The 10,103-nt window shown below is 63.1% G+C and overlaps 1 protein-coding gene across 1 annotated transcript; it reads left to right on the top strand.

Moving 5' to 3' along the window:
• Nucleotides 1-4,146: 4,146 nt before the first annotated feature.
• On the top strand, nt 4,147-8,929 carry B3GNT7 (UDP-GlcNAc:betaGal beta-1,3-N-acetylglucosaminyltransferase 7). The gene is made up of 2 exons (XM_055300111.1): nt 4,147-4,237; nt 6,474-8,929. Exons 1-2 carry the CDS (start codon nt 4,227-4,229, stop codon nt 7,666-7,668), a joined length of 1,206 nt encoding a protein of 401 aa, XP_055156086.1. The 5' UTR covers nt 4,147-4,226; the 3' UTR covers nt 7,669-8,929.
• The last annotated feature ends 1,174 nt before the right edge of the window (nt 8,930-10,103 follow it).

The raw sequence follows: 10,103 nt of genomic DNA, 5'->3' as shown, positions 1-10,103 counted from the left end.
CAGAATCGTCTGGGAAACTGGAAATAGAAAATTTCCCAGGTTCCATCAGATCCTCTACGGGCAGGCCCTAAAATCATCATTTTAACACACCTTCCCTGGTTTTGGCAACATTGCCCTCTCAGTTGTTGGGACAGTCTTGGCTTAGTCAGCATTTGGCCCCAGAAGGACATCTCGGGGTTCCCCTCAACAGGATGTTTGTTGTGTTGCTTATATGGGGACCTTGCAAGGTCTTCTCTGAAGACCTACCTCCATCTTCATCTGAACCCCCTAGTGATCTGAGCTCCTCTTTGGCCCAACCTTCCCTTGGGTGAGGGGACCTCCAGACTCCAGACTGGACCAGTCATGCTTTGCAAACCTTGCCCTCCCTACCCCGCTGAACTCCTCCTCCCTTCCTGCAGCCCCGCACCTCTCTGCTAGCTTCTTGGTCTCTTTCCTTCTTTCTTTGCACCATGTCCTCCTGACCGGGCAGTTCTTCCCAGGGTGCCCTGCAGGGCGGGTCATTCACTGCGGTGGATGTGGGTGGCCGCCGAGGACCAGAGGTAGGTGAAGACGGCAGGCCTCACCCCACACCTCCCCCCCAGGTGGTACGTTACAGTGCAATCAGTGCTGCCCCACTTAAAGCAACTACTTCCAAGAGGCACAAAACAGATCTCCCACCACTGCCCAAGAGCCTGGGGGAGCCCCACTCTCCATCCTGTGCAGGAAGGCTTCTCTCTGGGTGGATTCAAGGATGGGGTGGCCAAAGACCGGCTAACCCTCCAGTCTGATCATTGTGTAGGGCATCCAGGACCAATTAGAGAAAGTTCTAGATACAGGGTACTGCTCTGTTGGGTTGCTGGACTTTCCAGACGCGGGGAGAGGGGACTGTGCAGCATCTCTTGCCAGGCACACACCTATCTGCAGGGATGCTCTTTTCACTAAAGAGGGACTTCTGACACCCCATGGCCAATTAACAAGTCCTCTGCAGGTGTAGACGGCCACACCAGGAGCACTGGCCACAGCTGCCAGAGTTGTGTAGCGGCCCCGGGGTGTAGGCTTCTCCTCAGGGTCTTTAACATGAATTCCATCCCACGCTCTCAAACACTGCGCTGCTGCACTGAGGTCGTTACAGCCAGGGCGACTCTCCACCCGGTGGCGGTGGCCCCGCTCCCAGCACCAGGGGCTCCTCACACCCGCCTTCAGGTGCGCTGGGGCCCAGGTGGGAGGCTGGCCCAGGGCAAGGCCACACCGCGCTTGCAGCAACCCAGCAGCCTCTGGATTCCAACCAGTTCTAGAGGGTTGGTGGGGCAGATAGGAAAGAAAGTGGGAACAGGGATGGAGAGAGGGAAAGGGGAGACGAACGAGGGAGCAGGGATGGGAAGGAGGAGGAAAGGTGCCAAGGAGGTGTGGAGAAGGCACACCTGAGCCCACACCTGGGCTCCCTCATCCAGGGCAGCACATCCGCCTCAGGGGAAGAGGGGCTACCTGGTGACAGGGACTGCTAAACCACCACTGCTTGGGACACCCGTGACCTACCCAACTGCGCTTCCCAATCTTCCGCCCTCCCTCCAGGCTAGGAGACAGACCGCCCCCACCCACACCCCCACCCTGCCCCCACCCCCACCCCCGGGGATCTGAGGTCCTGTAGCTCCGGGGTGCCTCCGTGGAGGGCAGATTCCATCTGCAGGCTAACCTCCCCCTCCTCGGGGCCTTGCTCAACCACCCTGGCTGTGGTTGAGATAAGGAGCAGGAATCGGGCCTCAGGCGCTGGGACAAGTGGAAGGGGCCAGACTCCAGGAGCCTCAGAGTGCTTCCTGATAGGGCCTGGCCCAAGCCACCTGCAGGGGAGCCTGTCCAAGTGACCGGAGTGACCGGAGTGACCGTGAGAACTGAGCAGGGGCTGCCCTAGCTCCCACATCCCCCACCTCCACCCCCCAGCCAGGGACCGAGTATTTAATTTTCATCCATTTCCTCTGTCCCCTGTCCACCGAGGCACAGATCAAATGAATCCATGATGACAAACTGTTCCTCTTGATCGACCAGATTCCACTGGCAAACACTCAGTTGGCGCTTTAGCAGCTTCCCCCATTGCCACCTCCCCCAGCCCCGGTAGGTTCTGGGGCCTTTGGGTTAGGTCAAATAACAATAATAATATCCACAGTAGCCAACGTGTCATAATGCCACCGTGTGGGACACACTAGTCTACGCACTTTGCATGCGTCATCCCACGTAACCCTGCACTGGCAGGAAATTGAGGTCTCAAGGGGATAAGCCACCTGCCCCTACTGACAGCCCGGAAGGGCAGAGGCCTGAGCTAGCCCCCATCCCTCTATAGTCTCCAACCTGGGCTCCTTCCCCCCTTCCCAGGCGCCCCTCCCAGGCACCTGAGGAAACCCCACAGCTTCCTGGAGAGGGGTCAGAGCTGAGGCCTGGTGGGATGTCCTCAGCCAGACAGCCCAGCCCTCTTTCCAGGCCAGACTTTTAGGGGGAAGTAGGAGAACCTAGCAGCCTGGGCAGTGGAGTGAAGTGCCGGGTCCCTTGCGGGACAGGTGGCCAGTGGGGCTGCAGGGGGCCCTTGGGGGCAGGCAGCCAAGCCGAGGGGGGACTTTGAGCTGCCAGTCAGACCCTCCTCCTGCTCTGGTGCTTGGGAAGGACCATTAGAAAGAGCCTGACTCGAGGCTTCTTCTCTGGAATTCTGCTTGGGAGAATTTTGACTTTCCCTGATTAGAGCTTATAGTATCCTAGCAAATTCTATTTATTATACCTTGGGTTCTTCCTCCTTCCCAAGGGGCCCCTGAGCCTTAGAGAAAGAGTTGAAAGAAGCTCCTCACCTCAGGTTCAGTGTTCTGGGGTCCAGCTCAGCAGGAGCAGCCTCATTAGACTTCCTACCACCAGCCTCTGCCCTCAGGGACCTCTTGGCCTCCCCAGGGACCACTTGGCAGGAAAATAACTCGGGTCACTGCCGTCCTCCAAGGGCTCAGGGCCTGCCTTCTGGAGCCAGGCAGGCCTTCTGGCTTTGTTTACCAACTATGAGTCCTCACCCACTGGGCCTTCCCCCTCTGTTTCCTCCTTTGTAAGGTGGGAATAATAATGGCACATGCCTCCAAGATTAAGTGATTCAAGTGTGAGCCTGGAATCTTGCTTGGCATATTGTAGCCTCTTGGTGAATGTTAGCTGGGATTTATTGGACCGTGAAATGCTTCCATTTCAATTCTCTGGGCATTTTGGGGTCCTACTGTCAGTTCGGCCATGGGACCTCAACATGGAACCAGACTGGAACAGACACGTGGACAACAGCCAGACGGGCAGAGATTTTTTTTTTTTTTTTACCAGGTAGAGGGTTCTGGAAGTCATCTACCACCCCAGCCCCCCGCTGGGCCAGGAATGTCCTCCGTCTGCTCAAGCCCACTCCCCAGGAACCGCTGGGTCTGGCGCACACACACAGATTAATAAAGATTGAGGACAAAAAGGGTCTGGAGTGAAATAGTTGTCGATGTCTGAAAAGGAGGAGGTGGGCGGCCCTGCAAATAGGCCTTCCCTCAGTAGTGAGGGCCTCACTCTGGGGCACAGAGGCTTCCAGAGCTGTGACCCCGGACACAGGCAGCCCAGCCTCCTGGGGCGGGGGGGGGGGGGGGAGGGGGGGCGCTTATCCCAGGGCCCTTGCTCCCCCAGAGGCTCCCTCCTCTCTGCAGACCGGCCCTAGGTAGCTGGCCCAGAGGGGAGGAGCAGGGAGGCCTGCCCGGGAGGTGGGAAAGGGGGCAAGCGAAGCCCTGTGCTCATCTGCCGCCTCCACCCTCGAAAAGTCGCGAATGGGGCCAGCGGGAGACGGTGGGGACCCGGGGGCGCCCCGGTGGGTGGCGGGTGGCGGCCCGGGGCGCGCGCAGAGGGGCCACGGCCCCAGGGAAGCCCCGCGGGGGAAGCCGAGTCCGCGGGCACCGGGAGCGACCCTCGCGGGCTGCGGCGGCCGGGCCAGGGCGCGTCCTCGGCCTCGGGGTCCGCCTCCGCGAAATGGGCGGGCGGCGCGGGCGGCGGGCGGCGGGCGGGCCCGAAGGGGTTAACGCACCTGGGCCGCCGCCGCCCCTCCCGGCCCCTCCTCCGGCGGCGGGGAAGAGGAAAGTCGCGGCGGGGGCGCGGCCCGGCCTCCGCTCCCGCCCGCCCCGTCCGCGTCCCCGCCCGCCGTCCCCAGCCGCGGCGCCCAGAGCTGCGACCCGCGCGCCCCGCTCCGCCGCCGCCCGGCCCGGGCCGCCATGTCTCTGTGGTGAGTGGGGTCCGGCCGGGCCGGGGGGCGGGCGCGCGGGGACCCGGCCGGTGCCCCGAGGTCGCGGGGCGCGCGGGGGCGGGCGGCTCCCGGGATGCGAGCAGGATGCCGCGCTGGGCGCCCGGGCTGGGTGCCGGGGCTGGGTGCCGGGGGGTTGGGGTGTAGGGGCTGGGGTGCCGGGGGCTGGGGTGCCGGGGGCTGGGGCGCCCGGGGCTGGGGTGCAGGGGCTGGGGTGCCGGGGGCTGGGGTGCCGGGGGCTGGGGCGCCCGGGGCTGGAGTGCCGGGGGCTGGGTGCCGGGGGCTGGGGCGCCCGGGCTGGGGTGCCGGGAGCTGGGGTGCCCGGGGCTGGAGTGCCGGGGGCTGGGGTGCCAGGGGCTGGGGTGCCCGGGGCTGGAGTGCCGGGGGCTGGGGTGCCGGGGGCTGGGGCGCCCGGGGGCTGGCCTCAGTTTCCCGGGACGGACGGGCTCGGCGGCGGCATGCCCGGCGGGTGCAGCGCCCCGAGCCCGGTCGGGGCAGGACCGCAGGGGGCCCTGGGCCCCGGCTGCCAGGCACCCTGACCCCACCCCGGGACCCCTGGCTCTGGGGACTCCAGGGCTCTCCGGGCAGCTGGGTCCCATCGCCCATTCCGAGGGCCTCTTGCGTCCAGGGCAACCCCCATCCTCCACCCCCGCCCCCGAGGGGCTCTCCTCCCTCCAGGGGAGCTCGAGCCCCCCACCTCTCCCTCTCACCCCTCTCCTTCCTCCCCTGTGGGACTTTTGGCCTACAAGTGGAGTGGGTCGGTGCAAGTGGACCCGCCTGGGGCCCCCACCCCACCCCAACGCATCCCCCTCCCCTGGGGTGACCCCCGCAGAACTTCCTCTAGGACCCACCTGCCGAGCTGGGAGGGGAAGGGGTGCTTCGTTGAATCCCCTAGGGCAGGAGACCCTGATCTGGAACATTCTGCTGTTCCCTCGGGAGGGTCAACTCTGGAGTCACCCCCCACACACATACACTCCAGCACCTGGGCTGACCCAGTCTTCCTCCGACCCTAAACACAGGAAACCCTGGGACCCCCATGGGAAAAATGTGCTTCGGGGGGCTCAACATCCACTTGCCCTGGGTGCCTGAACCTTCAACCAGCCAGTCTTGAGGGCCACCCCGGGGCTTCTCCAGGGTCCCCAGGGTCCCAGTGGGGTACACTTTAGTCTGTTTCTTCCATTCCTCCTGACCCTGCAGCTTGCTCCTGAGGTCCGGGCTGGCTCCCTCTTGGCCCGGCCCTATGAGGCCACACTTCTAGCTGCGTGTTCCCCCAAGAGCCCTCGGCCCCTGTGTCTCCTCAAGAGAGACCAGGGCAGGAGGCCTGGCCACCTCCAGAGGGGGAGCTAAGGAGAGAGGGTCCTGGGACAGACACACGTACACACCCAGCCCCAGGCCTGCGAGCACCTCCTGCAAAAGGCTTTAATTTCTGCTTCATAAATGGGTGTGTTAGAGACTCTCTGGCAAGGAGGGTCCCTGGGAATGGCTGGAGGGCAGCGGTCATGCTAGGAGATCCCTGCCCCATTCTCGGGCCTCCACCAGCCATGTGGGCAGTTTTGCATTGGGTCAGATGGATGAGGTAGGAGGGGAAGGGACAGACTTCTTCAGGTCCCACGTTAGAGCCTCTCCCCAATATCCCCCACAGGCGATTGAGCCCCCAGGCTGTAGAGCAAGTGCTATCTCTGCCCCCCACAACAGTTCACCCCAGTGGTTCCCCAGGTTTGCACAGGGAAATGAAAGCAAATGGGGTGGCTTGCTGGGGGGTTGGGAAACCAGCAGAAATCTCCACCAGAGGTCGTCCTTATAGACTCTTGGCATTCCCCCTGACTGCATAGTGGGCGCTCCGATACCTCGTTATCCTCATTGAGGGGGAAAAAGAAGTCACAGTTTGGAGACGTTAAGGGGGACCCACTTAGAGAGTCATTGCACTTGTAAGTGGCAGAGTCCAGATTTAAACCCCCGGCAGCCTGACTCTGCAGTGCTTGTCCTTGAACTTTGTGCCGTGTGGGTCCCCTGGTCCTGGAAGAGAGAGGTCAGGGTCGGAGAGGAAGCAGGACCCAGCTCTAACCACTCGGGGTGGGGGGACCCCGGGACTTGCGTCCGTGCCCAGGCCCCACTCGCCCATCTGGGGCCGCGGCTCGGAATAAGGCGACTTCGAGAATCACGGACGACTCATCCTTTCCTCCCCGCTCTCTACCACCCTCCATCCCCTCACCCCCAGGAAGAAAACCGTCTACAAGAGCGTGTGCCTGTCTCTGGCCCTGCTTGTGGCCGTAACAGTATTCCAGCGTAGCCTGACCCCCAACCAGTTCCTGCAAGAGCCCCCGCCACCCACTCCAGAGCCGCAAAAGGCCCAGAAATCAAGTGGACACCTGGTGAACCCCAACAGCTTCTGGAAGAACCCGAAGGATGTGGTTGCCCCCACGCCCGCGGCCCCGCAAGGGCCCCAGACTTGGGACGTCAGCACCACTAACTGCTCGGCCAACGTCAACCTGACCCACCAGCCCTGGTTCCAGGGCCTGGAGCCCCACTTCCGGCAGTTCCTGACCTACCGTCACTGCCGGTACTTCCCCATGCTGCTGAACCACCCCGAGAAGTGCGGCGGCCACGTCTACCTGCTGGTGGTGGTCAAGTCGATCATCACGCAGCACGACCGCCGCGAGGCCATCCGCCAGACCTGGGGCCGCGAGCAGGAGTCGGTGAGCGGCGGCCGCGGCGCCATCCGCACCCTCTTCCTGCTGGGCACGGCCTCCAAGCAGGAGGAGCGGACCCACTACCAGCAGCTGCTGGCCTACGAGGACCGTCTCTACGGCGACATCCTGCAGTGGGACTTTCTCGACAGCTTCTTCAACCTGACCCTCAAGGAGATCCACTTCCTCAAGTGGTTTGACATCTACTGCCCCCACGTGCAGTTCATCTTCAAGGGCGACGACGACGTCTTTGTCAACCCCACCAACCTGCTCGAGTTTCTGGCTGACTGGCAGCCGCGGGAAGACCTGTTCGTGGGCGACGTCCTGCAGCACGCCCGGCCCATCCGCAAGAAGGACAACAAGTACTACATCCCGGGGGTCCTGTACAGCAAGGCCAGCTACCCCCCGTACGCGGGCGGCGGCGGCTTCCTCATGGCCGGCGGCCTGGCCCGGCGCCTGCACCACGCCTGCGACACCCTGGAGCTGTACCCCATCGACGACGTCTTCCTGGGCATGTGCCTGGAGGTGCTGGGCGTGCAGCCCACGGCCCACGAGGGCTTCAAGACTTTCGGCATCTCCCGCAACCGCAACAGCCGCATGAACAAGGAGCCGTGCTTCTTCCGCTCCATGCTCGTCGTGCACAAGCTGCTGCCCGCCGAGCTGCTGGCCATGTGGGGGCTGGTGCACGGCAACCTCACCTGCTCCCGCAAGCTGCAGCTGCTCTGACCCCGGCCAGGCCGCCCGAGAGGCTAGGGCACGTGTCCTTGAGCCCCGGGAGTCAGGGGGCTGGAGCGGCAATGCCAGGACATGGACCGTGGTCCCCCCGCGCAGGGAGGTGGAGGGGGTTTGGGCTTTCCGTGCCCTGGGCTGTGATGGGGCGCAGTTAGCCGGAAGGGGGCCTCCCGGTGTACACATCCCCCAGGAAGTGGAGCTGAGGCCCAGGAACGTTTGCAACTGCCCTGACTGCTGAAGGTCGTCTTGGGAGCGGGGCCGTTGGCCACTGGTAGCCCTCCTAACCTGGGTTCCCTGCTTGACTCCCGGTGACCTGGGGGGAGGCCCTGGTGATCTCTGAAGGAACTCTGTACTCAGGTACCCGGCTTAGGCCTGGCCCTGGATGGGTCCGTGGCGGCCCTCTTGTCTTCACAGACAAGATTCTCCTTCCCCCATGAAATGCCTCAGTCTCCCCCCACGGGCCCAGGCAGCCCTTTCAGGAGAAGCTCAACCCTGTGCGGGCTCACAGGCCCCACCCCCTGCAGCCCTTGCCCCTGGGTCTCCAGGAGATGGAACCTCAGAGGGCCCTCAGCACCATCCTCACCCCCATACCTGCCTAGAGTTGCTGCTCAGTCTCTGCAACCAGGTGGCTTCCCTCCTGGCTGTGTCCCTACGATGCTCCATCCACCCCTGTCTGGAAGCGCGGCTGGCCGCCCTGACTACCTCAGCAATCCTCAGAACCTCTGGATGGGCTGCGCCCCCTCCCCACCCCACTCCCCCGACACAGGGCCAGAGAGCAGTGCTCAGCCCCACGCAGTCATGGTGCTGCCCGACCCGCCGAGGGCCCTCACGCAGCCCCACCGAGGCCTGGCTCCCCGGCCGGAAACCAGCCGGTTTGGCCCTGGAGATGGACATTCCTCTATTACTGTGAAGTTTTTATTTATGGAGGGAGGGAGTGCCAGGCCTCGGGAGATTGGTGGTGTTCTCCTTTCCCTACCCTCATTCCAGCAAGAGACCACCTCCCTCAGCCACTCACCCCCCTCCCGGGGCACCCCCATGCCTGTCATGGCCCCCTCTGGAACCCTGCCCTACCTGCCTGCCCGCTTCTCCAGGGCCTGAGCAGACCAGCATTTGCCCCGGTGAAGCGATGAAGTGAACCTTGTGTGCCACCTCACCCGGGCTCAGGCGTCCTTGGGGATGGGTGCAGAAGGATGCCACCTCGTATCCAGGTGGAGTCACCCGGGAAAAGATGGAGGGACCAACTCTGTTTTCTCAATAAAAGGGGGCTGTTTTTTTCTGGTGTGGAACTTCCTGTCACCATGTCCATCAGAGAGAGTCTGGGGCCAGGGTTGCCAGATTTCTGAAGACACTGCTTGTTCCTTGCTCTTGGCTGGTGGGTGCACAACTTCAAGGGGATGCGGGTGCCAGGATCAAAGCAGAGGCCACAAGGGCCAGAGTCCAGACAGCTGCCCCCCAGAAGAGGCGGTACGGGGGAGAAATGTGCCCACTAATGGTGTGTTCCCGTGGGGACCGCCTGACATTACAGTGGGTAGGGTCGGGCGGTGTGAAGGGTTTTGGGGGATGTTCCCTGACGTCCCTCCAGTCATCTGTGAAGCACTGATAGGGTTGACAAGAAGCCCTGAAACAGTGGCTTGGGGGGGCAGCCTTGGGGGCCCGGGGGATGTAGTGCACGGGGAACCTCGGCCTAAGTGGCTGACCTCAGGGTGGGGAGAACTGAGCTGTCGAGCCCCAGAAGGGTCACGGGGGCCATATAGTGAGCAAGCCAGCGGCTCCCCCTGCGCCCAGCTCGAGGCATCACGGAGTAGGTCAGAGGCCCCCACATGTCCACCCTGGGCCTCTCCTCCAGGGAAGTGAAAGGAATGGCTGGGTCCTCCTATAATGCAACATCTGAGAGGGCACAAGGGGGCACGAGACTGCATGGGTGTCCCTCGTGGCCCCGGCTGCCCGGGTCCAAGCCCTCAGAAGAAAAAGGCACCTTGCTGCTCTTCCCCCTCAGCACGGATTGCCCCGTGTCTCCCTCTCTGTGCACCAGCTGCGGGCTTTGAAGGGCCCAGTGCAAAATGAAAACGCAGGGCCCCTGGGTTTAGAAAGTTAAGAATTTCAGGACTGTCCCCACAGAGAATTCAGCCAAGCACACGGTCCTCTGAGCACAGGTCCCAGACCCAAGCTGTCAGCCCTGTTTGTTCCTCTCACGCTGGGAAGCCAGGGACTCCAGAAAGCAGAGTAGGGCAGTGGGGCCTCCCGTCTAACCAGAAGCAGAAAAGAGGGCCTCCCTGGCGGGGGGCGGGAGACAGGGTGCGAGGGCCGGGTGAGAGAAGGGACTGCCTCCCCGTGAGGGAGGCAGGCAAGGCCTGTTCAGCCTTCTGGGTTTCAGGAATGTGTTCAGGCTTGATCCTGAGAGAGCCAAGAGGCAAGGAGCAGGGGACCTG

The sequence above is a fragment of the Nyctereutes procyonoides genome, unplaced genomic scaffold, assembly GCF_905146905.1.
Source record: "Nyctereutes procyonoides isolate TBG_1078 unplaced genomic scaffold, NYPRO_anot_genome, whole genome shotgun sequence".
Taxonomy (NCBI): Eukaryota; Metazoa; Chordata; class Mammalia; order Carnivora; family Canidae; genus Nyctereutes; species Nyctereutes procyonoides.
Note: the sequence above shows the minus strand (reverse complement) of the source record. Positions and strands in the feature narration are given on the sequence as shown.